The 15,148-nt window shown below is 33.1% G+C and overlaps 1 protein-coding gene across 1 annotated transcript in view; it reads left to right on the forward strand.

The window, feature by feature from the left end:
* C7H14orf39 (chromosome 7 C14orf39 homolog) overlaps positions 1-15,148 on the forward strand; it is a 44,346-nt gene that overhangs the window by 19,697 nt on the left and 9,501 nt on the right. Inside the window, exons 12-16 of the mRNA XM_017961224.3 lie at positions 1,893-1,978; positions 2,074-2,132; positions 8,992-9,053; positions 10,642-10,820; positions 12,649-12,793. Of these exons, the coding sequence (XP_017816713.1) occupies positions 1,893-1,978; positions 2,074-2,132; positions 8,992-9,053; positions 10,642-10,820; positions 12,649-12,793 (531 nt within the window). The remainder of the gene's footprint in view (positions 1-1,892; positions 1,979-2,073; positions 2,133-8,991; positions 9,054-10,641; positions 10,821-12,648; positions 12,794-15,148) is intronic.

Consider the following 15,148-nt stretch of genomic DNA (forward strand, 5'->3'; position numbering starts at 1 on the left):
CCGAAACATTTGTAAATATTATCAAAACATAGTAATTATAATAATGTGGTGAAGGAAAAAGACAAAGTGAACAACAGACTACATAAAAATAAAAACTTATATGTGACAAAAGACACTAACAAAGTTAAAAGACAATAACAAAATGAGCAAAATATTGGTATCCACAATGTATACTATATAAAGAAGTACATAGTAACTCTTACAAATTAATAAAGAGATAATAAAAATGGACAAAAAATAAGAAGGCAGTTTATAAAAAGGGAAAGCCAAAGGATCACTAAACATAACAAGATGCCAGATCCCAGAAGTACAGGGAAATGCAAATTAAACCATTGAAATGCCTGGTTTTACCTATCAGGTTAGCAGACTTAAAATATTTGCTTGGTAATATTTAGTGAGGTCAAGAATAGTGGAAGTGTAATTTGGTACAACCACTTTGGAGGACTGATTCACAATATAAATTTATTACAAATAAAAATGTATATAGTTAGCAGTTCTACTGCTTGACATCTACTCGAAACAAATATTTGAAATATTTGTACAGGTATTTGTACCAGGAGACATATACAGACGTGTATTCTCCTTGCAGGTGTGTCCAGTCTTTTGACTTGCCTGGGCCACACTGGAAAAAGAGAATTGTATTGGGCCGCACATAAAATACACTAACACTAACAATAGCTGATGAACTGAAAAATAAATAAATAAAATAAAACTTTGAAAAAAATCTCATGTTTTAAGAAAGTTTACAAATTTGTATTGGGCCCCAGTCAGAGCCATTTTGGACTGCATGCAGCCTGCAGGCCATGTGTTGAACAAGCTTGGTTTAAAGCATACATCAAAACAGTAGCATCACTTGTTCTTTAAAGGAGGTTGACACCTTTTCTTACAGTTGAAGAGCACAGAAAGATGACAGAATTAAGATCAATGTCTGTTATAGCAAAAATAAATGAGATAAACTTTTCTGTTAAAACTATATTTTCATTTTGAGTCAAATAACAAAAAGCAGGGACTCTTTAAAATGAGTGATTCAAGGAGGACAAAAGGCTTGAAACAAACATTAATAAAACAATGGTTTAGATATTAATATTAAACAATTTGTTTTTGAGACAAAGTGTTGCTGTGTCACTTCCAGGTTGGAGTGTAGTGGCGTGATCATGGCTCACTGTAGCCTTGAAATCCTGGGCTCGATGGATCGTCTCACCTCAACCTCACCCTTGCTCCCCCCATCGCCAGTAGCTAGGACATCAGGCTACCAAACTCAGCTAATTTTTAAATGTTTTGTAGAGATAGGGTCTCACTATGTTGTACAGGCTGGTCTTGAACTCCTGGTGCTCAAGTGATCCTCCGGCCTCAGTCCCTGAAAGTATTGGGATTATAGGCATAAGTCACCACTCCCAGCTAGATATTAATATTAAACAATTTAAGGTTAAAATGGAATAATAGCTTTTTTATATATATATAAAAAGGAAAGTTTCAGCTTTTAATCTTTTACTCTGTTGTTTTGCTTTCCTGTGTTAAATTTGAGAGGTAATAGAGAATGGAGGGACACAGAAATCAGATAATCAGTTGAGAAACTGGTAAGATTTAGTTGATGAGTCATGAATATGGGTGGTATAAATTTTAAAAGGCTTATCTTAAATACAGAAATACTACTACAGATCGTTACTAGTCAAAAACATTAAATTCTTAAACTTTTTTGTTTCTCAGCATTTGACTTAATGTTTTGTATGTAGTGGTTTCAGTTAATGTGTGTAGTTGTTGATGTTGATAATGATGGTAATGATGGTAAGGATGAAATGCTAACGAAATGAGAGTTCTGAGTTGCTATGACAAGGAAAAAATTTTTTATTGCTTTGTATAGCCAAGTCAGATGCTTAATTTCTTTCTTTCAGATATTTAATGACTCTGCTGTGGATAACCATTCAAAATGTTCACATATGACGGCTATCAAAAGTTCACAAAAGTTTATGCAAGTCAGGTAACTTTTAAAAATAAGAAAATGCTTTAACCTCTGAAATAATTTATGGATATCATCTCAGAAAAAATACAAAAATTATATTTATTCTATTTTAGATTGTTAACTCCACAGAAACGATCAAATTCCAATCAGTGGTTTGAAAAAGGAGATAAAGGTATTTGCCGTTTATATTTTTTTCTAAGAAGTAGGGGTAACAAATTATATGAGGCTTTTATATTAGTCAAATAAATTGTTGGCATTATTTGGATCTCTGGTTAACTGATCATGCATGCCAGGCTTTAAAATACATCTTCCCTAAATATAAAACAAATACATTTTATTGTAGAATATTTAAGTGAAGGAGAAATAAAACCCTTTACAGACAAGCAAATGCTTAGAGATTTTGTCACCACCAGGCCTGCCCTACAAGAGATCCTGAAGGAAGCACTAAACATGGAAAGGAACAACCGGTACCAGCCATTGCAAAAACATGCCAAAATGTAAAGACCATCAACACTAGGAAGAAACTGCATCAATTAACGAGCAAAATAACCAGCTAATATAATAACGACAGGATCAAGTTCACACATAACAATATTAACCTTAAATGTAAATGGACTAAATGGTCCAATTGAAAGACACAGACTGGCAAATTGGATAAAGAGTCAAGACCCATCAGTGTGCTGTATTCAGGAGACCCATCTCACATGCAGAGACACACATAGGCTCAAAATAAAGGGATGGAGGAAGATCTACCAAGCAAATGGAAAACACAAAAAGGTAGGGGTTGCAATCCTAGTCTCTGATAAAACAGACTTTAAACCAACAAAGATCAAAAGAGACAAAGAAGGCCATTACATAATGGTAAAGGGATCAATTAAACAAGAAGAGCTAACTATCTAAAATATATATGCGCCCAATACAGGAGCATCCAGATTCATAAAGCAAGTCCTTAGAGACTTAAAAGAGACTTAGACTCCCATACAATAATAATTGGAGACTTTAACACCCCACTGTCAACATTAGACAGATCAACGAGACAGAAAGTTAACAAGGATATCAAGGAATTGAACTCAGATCTGCACCAAGCGGACCTAATAGACATCTACAGAACTCTCCACCCCAAATCAACAGAATGTACATTCTTCTCAGCACCACATCACACTTATTCCAAAATTGACCACATAGTTGGAAGTAAAGCACTCCTCAGCAAATGTAAAAGAACAGAAATTATAACAAACTGTCTCTCAGACCACAGTGCAATCAAACTAGAACTCAGGACTAAGAAACTCAATCAAAACCACTCAACTATATGGAAACTGAACAACCTGCTCCTGAATGACTATTGGGTAAATAAGGAAATGAAGGCAGAAATAAAGACGTTCTTTGAAATCAATGAGAACAAAGATACAACATACCAGAATCTCTGGGACACATTTAAAGCAGTGTGTAGAGGGAAATTTATAGCACTAAATGCCCACAAGAATAAGCAGGAAAGATCTAAAATTGACACCCTAACATCACAATTAAAAGAACTCGAGAAGCAAGAGCAAACACATTCCAAAGCTAGCAGAAGGCAAGAAATAACTAAGATCAGAGCAGAACTGAAGCAGACAGAGACACAAAAACCCTTCAAAAATCAATGAATCCAAGAGCTGGTTTTTTGAAAAGATCAACAAAATTGATAGACTGCTAGCAAGACTAATAAAGAAGAAAAGACAGAAGAATCAAATAGACACAATAAAAATGATAAAGGGGATATCACCACTGATCCCACAGAAATAGAAACTACCATCAGAGAATATTATAAACCCTCTACACAAATAAACTAGAAAACCTAGAAGAAATGGATAAATTCCTGGACACATATACTCTCCCAAGACTAAACCAGGAAGAACTTGAATCCTTGAATAGACCAATAGCAGGCTCTGAAATTGAGGCAATAATTAACAGCCTACCAACCAGAAAAAGTCCAGGACCAGATTCACAGCCGAATTCTTCCAGAGGTATGAGGAGGAGCTGGTACCATTCCTTCAGAAACTATTCCAATCAATAGAAAAAGAAGGAATCCTCCCTCACTCATTTTATGAGGCCAACATCATCCTGATACCAAAACCTGGCAGAGACACAACAAAAAAAGAGAATTTTAGACCAACATCCCTGAACATCAATACAAAAATCGTCAGTAAAATACTGGCAAACCGAATCCAGCAGCACATCAAAAAGCTTATCCACCATGATCAAGTGGGTTTCATCCCTGGGATGCAAGGATGGTTCAACATATGCAAATCAATAAATGTAATCCAGTATATAAACAGAACCAAAGGCAAAAACTACATGATTATCTCAATAGATGCAGAAAAGGCCTTTGACAAAATTCAACAGACTTTCATGATAAAAACTCTCAATAAATTTGGTATTGATGGAACGTATCTCAAAATAACAAGAGCTATTTATGACAAATCCACAGCCAATATCATACTGAATGGGCAAAAACTGGAAGCATTCCCTTTGAAAACTGGCAGAAGACAGGGATGCCCTCTCTCACCACTCCTATTCAACATAGTGTTGGAAGTTCTGGCTAGGACAATCAGGCAAGAGAAAGAAATCAAGGGTATTCAATTAGGAAAAGAAGAAGTCAAATTGTCCCATTTGCAGATGACATGATTGTATATTTAGAAAACCCCATCGTCTCAGCCCAAAATCTCTTAAGCTGATAAGCAACTTCAGCAAAGTCTCAGGATACAAAATCGATGTGCAAAAATCACAAGCATTCTTATACACCAATAACATACAAACAGAGAGCGAAATCATAAATGAACTCACGTTCACAATTGCTACAAAGAGAATAAAATACCTAGGAATTCAATTCACAAGGGATGTGAAGGACCTCTTCAAGGAGAACTGTAAACCACTGCTCAGTGAAATAAAAGAAGATACAAACAAATGGAAGAACATACGATGCTCATGGATAGGAAGAATCAATATTGTGAAAATGACCATACTGCCCAAGGTAATTTATGGATTCAATGCCATCCCCATTAAGCTACCAATGACTTTCTTCACATAATTGGAAAAAACTGCTTTAAAGTTCATATGGAGCCAAAAAAGAGCCCACATTGCCAAGACAATCCTAAGCCAAAAGAACAAAGCTGGAGGCATCATGCTACCTGACTTCAAACTACACTACAAGGCTACAGTAACCAAAACAGCATGGTACTGGTACCAAAACAGAGGTATAGACAAATGGAACAGAACAGGGCCCTCAGAAATAATACCACACATCTACAGCCATCTGATCTTTGACAAACCTGACAAAAACAAGAAAGGGAGAAAGGATTCCTATTTAATAAATGGTGCTAGGAAAATTGGCTAGCCATAAGTAGAAAGCTGAAATGGGATCCTTTCCTTACTCCTTACACAAAGATTAATTCAAGATGGATTAGAGACTTAAATGTTAGACCTAAAACCATAAAAACTCTAGAAGAAAACCTAGGTAATACCATTCAGGACATAGGCATGCGCAAGGTCTTCATGTCTAAACACCAAAAGTAATGGCAACAAAAGCCAAAATTGACAAATGGGATCTCATTAAACTAAAGAGCTTCTGCAGGCAAAAGAAACTACCATCAGAGTGAACAGGCAACCTACAGAATGGGAGAAAATTTTTGCAATCTACTCATCTGACAAAGGGCTAATATCCAGAACCTACAAGGAACCCAAACAAATTTACAAGAGAAAAACAAACAACCCCATCAAAAAGTGGGCAAAGATATGAACAGACACTTCTCAAAAGAAGACATTTATACAGCCAACAGACACATGAAAAATGCTCATCATCACTCGCCATCAGAGAAATGCAAATCAAAACCACAATGAGATATCATCTCACGCCAGTTAGAATGGCGATCATGAAAAAGTCAGGAAACAACAGGTGCTGGAGAGGATGTGGAGAAATAGGAACACTTTTACAGTGTTGGTGGGATTGTAAACTAGTTCAACCATTGTGGAAAACCGTGTGGCGATTCCTCAAGGATCTAGAACTAGAAATACTATTTGACCCAGCCATCCCATTACTGGGGATATACCCAAAGGATTATAAATCATGCTGCTATAAAGACACATGCACACGGATGTTTATTGCGACACTATTCACAATAGCAAAGGCTTGGAATCAACCCAAATGTCCATCAGTGACAGACTGGATTAAGAAAATGTGACACATATACACCATGGAATACTATGCAGCCATAAAAAAGGATGAGTTCATGTCCTTTGTAGGGACATGGATGAAGCTGGAAACCATCATTCTCAGCAAACTATCACAAGAACAGAAAACCAAACACTGCATGTTCTCACTCATAGGCGGGAATTGAACAATGAGATCACTTGGACACAGGAAGAGGAACATCACACACTGGGGCCTGTTGTGGGGAGGGGGGAGAGGAGGGGGATAGCATTAGGAGATATACCTAATGTAAATGACAAGTTAATGGGTGCAGCACACCTACATGGCATATGTGTGCATATGTAACAAACCTGCACGTTGTGCACATGTACCCTAGAACTTAAAGTATATAAAAACAAAAGAATATTTGGAAAACAAAAAAAGATATAAAGAAAACAAAAATATCATCACTCAGACGTAACTGAACATCATAAATACTGGTGTACACCGGTTTTTCTATGCATTTTTATTCTTTTTTCCTCTAAGTTTGAATCATATTTTATACATAATTTTTTATTCTTTTTTCCCACTTGATATACTATTTAGGTTATTTCTCTATGTCAGTAAATATATTTTATTTGTAATGATCGTATAATGTTCCATTGTGTGGATATGCCGTAATTTATTTAGTCATTCTTTCACGTGGAATATTTTAGGTTTTTTTTTTTTTCAGTTTTTTTGCTATTATAAATAATGCCTCTATATTCTTTTACATTAATCTTTTAAAACCTTGGACTATTTTCTTTGAATAAAGTTACTGAAGGGTCACAGGATATATATATGAATTTATCATCCCCAAGTCATCTAGCTTTTCTAACTTTGACACACCCTTGAAAATATGAACTCATTCTCTGTATGTATATACACACACATGTGTATACATGTATGTATATGTATATTAACATAATGGTGAATGTATATATAATATATACTACACAGATGGATATATTTTTGTAAACTAGTAATGCATAACAATTGCTCTATTAAAGTATATAAAAGTCTATATCTCTTTTTGTCTCATAGCTGACTTTTGTTTTGAAGTTTTAAAAATGCCTTATTCTGACAATATGAAATGGATGTATATTTAGAATGCTCATTTAATATACTATAAGTCTTTTTGTCACACTCAGCATAGGATTCACCCAACACAGTATGCTTAATCCACAAAGATGCTCCTTCTGAGAGAAAAAAATTATATATTACCTGTGCAGGTGATCTGTTTCACCTGTTTATAATCTATATACGCCAAGCTGACAGAGTGTTTGACAAGGAGGAATAGCCAATCTCTAGGAATATGGGGAAATGCACATATCTCACATAGCCCTACCTGCTGTGGAGCATGTATAGTGTGGCTTCATACCCAAGAATGAATACAATTATTTTAGAATTTAAAAATTTTTTTCAATAATTTTCAAACCCAGCTTTTGAAGAAAGTAATATGTGGTAAAAATAATGCTTATGACTTAAATTTAAGAGACAAAAAGTATAAAACTCTCAGAAGATCAAATAGAAAAACATCTTCATGACTTCAAGATAGGACAGGATTTCTCAAGCATTAAAAAGTCCAATCATGAAAGAAAGATGGAGAAATTTGGCAATATTAAAATTAACAATTTCTGTTTATCAAAAGATACCATAAAAAGAGTACAAGGGCAGATAATATATTTGAAGTACATAAAACTTTCAAAAGAGTAGTTTCCAAAATGTGTAAAGCACTTCTATAAATGAAGAAGAAAAAAGCAGACAACCCAATTAGAAATATGTGCAAAGTATAAAAGTATACACTTTAGAAAAGAGAATCTTTTGTGGCAGATAAACATATGAAAATCAGGTAACTCAAAATAAAACTACAGTGAGGTATCATTACACATCCACCAGATTAGCAAAACTTAAAAAGTCTAACAATACTAAGTAGGAGAATGTAGGATAATAGGAATTCTCATAAACTATTGGTGGGAACTCCATTAATAAATGACTACATATTGAGACCATACCTAAATTATAATTGGAGCTAATCATTTTGTCTGGTGATATTGAATGATTTCCTGGAGTAATTCAGAATGACAGGTTACCACAAAAAATTGGTACAACCGTTTGGAAAAATTTGGCATCTAGTAAAATTAGAGATATACATACCCCATACCTCGTAGTTCCAATCCTAGGTATATACTAGAGAAATAGAAGTACATACATGCAAGGATATACGTAAAAGAATGTTCATAATATCATTGGTTGTACATGAAAGCAGAAACACTTCAAATATCCATTTGCAATAGAATGGATAGATATATTGTGTTTGTGCAATGGAATACTTTACATCAGTAAAAATAAGAGAACTGTGTCTTTGTGCGATAATATGGATGCATCTTACAAGCATATGCAAAACAAAAAACCAAAACATAAGAGCATACATATGTTATTATATAACATTTAAAACAGGAAAAATAGGCTATATTATTTAGATGATAAAACAAAGCCAACTAAGGAAATGATTGTCACAAAAGTCAGGATAGTGATTACCTCCGAGGAGCAAGACTTGGTGAATGTGAAACTTTTTAGAGTGCTCATGATGTTGGATTTCTTTACCTGGGTAAAGAAACATGGGTATTCTCTTTATAATTTTGTTTGTTAAACTGTTCATATTTTTTACTCTCTTATCTGTATGTATTATGTTGAACCATAGGAACTTGCCATTTTTGCAGGTTAAAACAGCTAAATATTAGCTATTTCAAATGGCTAGACTAATGTTTTATTTTACAATAAAATTACAAAAAGAGAAAAATAGTTTGTTCTTATATGACAGCAGATGCTGAGTATGGAGATAAAGAGACGGTAAGACAAGTAAGAGAATCAAAATGTACTTCACAAGTAAGTCAAATATTTTATTTCTAATTTCTAAGCAAAAATTCCAATTTAAAATATTATGTCTATTTAAATTTCAGATTTAGTACAATGATTTATGTGATTTATGTGAGATGTTGTCAGCTTGGTGATCAGGTTTCTAGAGAGTTACAGATTCTGTTTTTCAGATTAAAAGATGAAGCCACAAACATTTTATATGAAAATATACAAAAATATATTATTCGGCCATAAAAAAGAGTGAAATTTAGTTATTTGCAGCAACATGGATGGAACTGATGGTCATTACGTTAAGCAAAATAAACCAAGCACAGAAAGACAAATATCACATCTTCTCACTCATATGTGGGAGCTAAAAAAGCGGGTTTCAAGATGATACAGTATAGATTGGTGGTTACCAGAGTCCAGGAAGGGTAGTGGGGAAGGCGGAGTGTAGAGAAGCTGATTAATGGATGCAACTATATAGTTTGATAAAAGAAATAAGGCCTTGTGTTAGATAGATCAGTATAGTGACTACAGCTTACAGCCATCTATTGTACCTGTCAAAATAGCTAGAAGAGAATAAGTCAAAGTTTCTAGCATGAAGAAAAGACAAATATTTAAGGTGATGGATATCCCAACTACACTGATTTGATATTTACAAATTACATGAATGTGTTAAATTATCACATGTATCCCAAAACTATGTAAACTATTATGCATCAATAAATTTTTTTAAAAATTAAAAAACATATACAAAAAGTTATCATTAGTAAGTGACAGTATATCTTGACTACAACTAAATAATGATTGAGGAAAATAATTTTGTTTGGTAAGATTGAATGATTCACCACGGCAATTCAAGAGCAGTGGTTGCCATAAAAGTATCTTGAAAGCATTATTTAAATAGTGGAACACTTTCCTGATGATAGATGTAAACAATGTATATCAAGTTCAGTCTAACTATTAAAGGCTAAAATAAGAGAAACATCAAGTAGTATTTTGCTGTAAAGAAACACAAGTAATAAGCACATTTTTTGATGAAGGGACCCAAATTATTTCTGTAATGGGATTTGGCATAATGAGCATATTTGACAAATCATATCTCTATTCTACAAAATGACGTAAAGGAAAATTAGTATTCAGATTCTCAATTATTGTAGAGAAAGTAGCATAACAGATTTATAAGGTCAAAAAAGTGTGAAAACGAAATTAATCAATGAGAGCAAGATTGCTTAAAAGTACATCATTTTTCACTTTCAAGGAGATAGCGTATGTAATTGTTCACCCAAAGAGCATATTGTGGAAATTTTAAAAGAAAAATCATTCCTAATCATTTTTTTCATCAATTCCAATATGTTCTGGCTATCATTTACTTTTTCAGGTAAGAGTGGAAGATGGAACTGGAAAGAAAAGAAAAAATCGGATAAATATTTATTTTTCTATATTTTGGTATATGTTTTAGTATCACTTTCACCAGTTATTCTTATTTCACTTATTTTGTCTGTGAAATGTTAGCATCATGGATTAATAAGGTATTTTCCTCATGCATTTTTATGTATGTCATATATGCCACAGCATTTGTTTTTTATAGTTTTCTGTTACTTTGAATTTGCAGGCTATATATACTGAACATTTTGGGAAGCCAATAGAAAATGATAGTGATGAAGTAGAAGAGAGAGCGGAGAATTTTCCACGAACATCTGAAATTCCTATATTTTTAGGAACTCCTGAAGCTGTGAAAGCATCTGAGTCATTGGAGAAAATAAAATTCCCTAAAACCCCACCGTTCGAAATGTAGGATTTTAATTAATAACTACTGTTAAATTATCTGTGTGTTGAATTAGATAAATAACTGATAGGAATAGTAAAATGCCTAGTACCTGTAACTTTAACAAGTTTTTATTATGTAGTATTTCAGACATACAAAGAAGAGAAAGACTAATATAACACACCTCCATTTACCCTCACCCTGTTTTAACAATTATTAATACCCTGCTGTTCCTGTTTCATAGACCCTCTTCTCCATTTTTCCTGCAACATTTAGCTGAAGATGGCATAAATCCCATGTACTTATAAAGCAATAGTGTGTAGATTTAAGATTTTTCCAAAGGATAAAGAAAATTTAAAATATCAAGCTAAGCCTAACATAGTGGCATGTGCCTGCAGTCCCAGCTATTTGGGAGGCTAAGGGAGGAGGATTCCTTGAGCCCAGGAATTTGAATCCAGCCTGAGCAACATAGTGAGACTCTATTAAACAAAAAAAAAAGTCAAGCTAAAAAGCTGTTGTCACATATGGTAGAATGTAGACTTATCATCAATTAATGTTCCGTCAGTCATTTCTTCATGTGTTGTAGTGTCTGAAGCAAGACTTGCCATTTCTATTAAGCAAGCTCTTTAGGCATAAATATCTCTCACATGATTATTAAATTTTGGAAACCACATATTTGTAGTTTGCAGCCAAGAAAATAGTGCTGTACTTCACCTTTCTGTTTAGTCCATCCTCTTCCTTAACACTGAACCCTGAGGTTTCTCTAAAACATGTCAAGCAGATTTCACATCAGGGTTGTTTTGCATCAGACCTGTGCTCTACTTCCGCATTTTAAATTGCTAATAAGAGTTATTGATTTGAATGTCATGCTGTTGACTCAAGCGCAGCGCATTCAAAATGGAACCTGTCATCACACCTGAGAACTGTGAAAGAATGTGAGCTCATACGCTAAAACCTCTCTCCATGGATGAGAAAACTATGATCTGTAAAGTTAAGTGACTCATTCACAGTAATAGAGATAGTTATGGCAGTATCATCAGATTTCTATTAAATTTAACAAACACTTAACAAAATGTGCAAGGCATTGCTCTAGACATTTTATAAATACTGCTCATTTAATTTTCACACCAACCTTATTAGCTGTAGGTACATTATTATCCTTATTTTACAGAAGAGGAAACAGAATCACAGGTGATACAACTAATCAACATCAGAATAGAAATTTAAGCCCAGGCCGTTCTGGCTCTAGAATCCATGCTTTTAACCACTGGTATAAACTGTCTTGTCTAATTATTTTTCCCAAATCGTATTATAATTGAACTTCCTTATACATCACTGTAATGGCTGGCTTCTCATCAACACTAAAATTTTGTCACTGGCATTCAAAATCTTGAAGACAGCACAGTGTCAAGGTTAAGAGCTTGGACTTTGAATCGGGATTGCTGCATTCACCTGCCACTTCTGGCACTTATTATTCTTTTAAGCAAATCATTTAACCTTTCTATGCTTCAAAATTCCCTACTGTAAAATGGAAGTGATAGTAATAGTACCTATTTCATAGGGTTCTTGTGAAGAATAAGTAAGTTATGCCTATGGAAGAACCTAGAATAGAGCCAGACAGTATATTCGCAGTAGGTTTTCATAGTTATTATTCCCAAATTGATTGTTCTACTTTATTTAACATTAGTCTTTACCTCATACAATCCTTTCCCCATAGGATTGTCACTTCAATAACTACTTCCTACGTTTCCCTACTGTGCTAATTCTCACCTCTATGCTATTGCTTATGATGCTTACCAGTATTCAGTGTTTAATAATAGATTTTTAACATTTTGATGATTTCTTATTTCTCAGTAACATAAATAGAAATGCAGTACCTGAAGTTCAAACACAAAAGGAATCCCCTGGACTTTCTTTTCTTATGAGTTATACTTCTAGATCACCTGGATTGAATTTATTTGATTCTTCTGTATTTGATACAGAAATCTCATCAGATCAGGTAATATGAGAAGCCAAAAGTTTTATTTCTAAAAATTGTGCTCTGGAACTTTGAGTAATTTTAGTTCTTTAATACAAAACTGTCTTGGGGCAGATTATCAACAGAAGCATTTAAAAAAAATTCTGAGTATTGATGGTATGACAAAGTTCTCTATTACCTTTTTGTTTTCAACTTCGAATGCCTCATATTGACATCTGCTCATTAAAAACGGATCTCAGGATAGGGATAATTTAAATTACAGCTAAAGGCAGTTTAAAAAATGAATTTGACTTTATAGTTAATGTATCTAACTTTCAGACAAAGTAGAATTCTCAACATAAAAATGTTCCATATTATAAATTGGTCTTTTCAACTACATGTGTATACACAGCAGCATTATCACTGGTTAATTTTAAAAGACCTAATATTGGTTTCTACTGTTCAGTGATATGAATCATGATAAAGTGCTTATTTCTATATGTAGAAATTAAAGCTGAAAACTGAGACATGCTTTATTCAAAAAGTAGAAACAATACAGTGTAGTGGTTAAAACTAGACTCTGAAGCCAGACCACTGAGGTGTGTACCAGATGTGGGATTTTGGGTAAGTGGCTTGGTTTCCTTATCTGTAAAATGAAATAATAACTATTATCATAGGGTTTGTGAGTATTCGAGTTTATACACATAAAGCACTTGGAAAAGTATCAACCACTTAATAATCCTACATAAGTATCAATGTGATATGAGTAATATTGTTATTGCTCATTTAAGTTAATTATATTTAGCCAATTTTATGTGGATTAGAATATTTTATTTGCATATCTGACATTAAATTGTTGAAATTACAAATTTATTGATGGATGATATAGTAACATACATGTTATAGTATTTTACATCTTCAACTTTTGTCTCATTTTTTATTTAAAAGCTTATTTTAAAAACAAGTAATTCCTAGGAGTATGCTGGGCATGAAAATAGACTATAGTTACTTAATTCTCATTTACAATAATAACATGAATGCAAAATGTATGTATATAAATTTAACAGGAAACATGTATACTTTGAATAAGGAAAACTACAAAACTACTGAAAAAAGTTAATGAATACATAAACACATGCAGTACTTGTATAGGAAGAAAATATTGTAAAGATAAATTTCTTCCCAATACAATTTATAAATATAGTCCAATTCAAATCTAATTATAATCCTGACAAAATTATATTTAATTTTTTGTTTTGTTTTTGTGGTGGTGGGATTGGGAAAGGAGATTGGTAAAATAATTAATAACTGTCCTGGGGGAAAGTGGTCAAGAATAATCAAGAAAACATTGAAAATAAGATTGATGATAAATTAAAATGAAATTCTAAAAAATTCAACCCCAAAAGGCAGAAAAGAAACAATAAAAAACATACACACGGTTGTGCACATGTACCCTAGAATTTAAAGTATAATAAAAAAAAATACACACAGTAAAAAAAATCATAAAACAAATAAATTTTACACCAAAGAATGTGCTTTTTAATAATTACACTGTGTGAATGGGCTAAACACTCATTAAAAGACAAAGATTGTAAGAATGGGGGAAAAAAAAGCAAGACCCAAATATAAGCTATCTATAAGAAACATACTTTAAATATAAAGGCAAAGACAGGTTGACAGTAAATGGATGGAAAATGATGTATCATGAAAACTAAGCATTAGAAGGTCACAATGGCTATATTAATATAATTTCTGGTAGTCTTAAAGAATATTACTAGAAATGAGAGGAACATTTCATAAAGACAAAAAAGTCAGTTCATAAGGGAGATATAACAGTCACAAATGTGTAAAGCCTAATAACAGCTTCAAAATACATGAAACAAAAAGTGACAGAATTGAAGGGAAAAATAGACAAAAATTCAAACATAGAGGTTTTTAATACTCCTCTTTTAGCAGCTGGTAGAATTAGACAACACAATCAGTAAAGATCTTTAATAAGATCTGAATAACATCATCAATCACCTTGATCTAATTGACCTTTATAGTACATCACATCCAACAATGGCAGCATATATATTCTTTTCATGTTCTGATGGTACCTTCAGCAAGATACACCATATTCTGGGCCATAAAATGAGTCTTAATGAATTTAAAAGGATTGAAATCAGAGTATGTTCTCTGACCACAGCGGAATTAAATTAGAGCTCAATGTGATATCTAAGAAAATCCTAAATATGTAGGCCATAGATCAAAGAAGAAATCATGAGATAAATCAGAAAAAAATTTTATTTATTTATTTTTAGGTTTTATGGGTACATAGTAGATGTATATATTTATGGGGGTAGGTAAGATATTTTGATACAGGCATGCAATGTGAAATAATCATATCATAGAAAG

Source organism: Papio anubis, chromosome 7, assembly GCF_008728515.1.
Source record: "Papio anubis isolate 15944 chromosome 7, Panubis1.0, whole genome shotgun sequence".
NCBI lineage: Eukaryota > Metazoa > Chordata > Mammalia > Primates > Cercopithecidae > Papio > Papio anubis.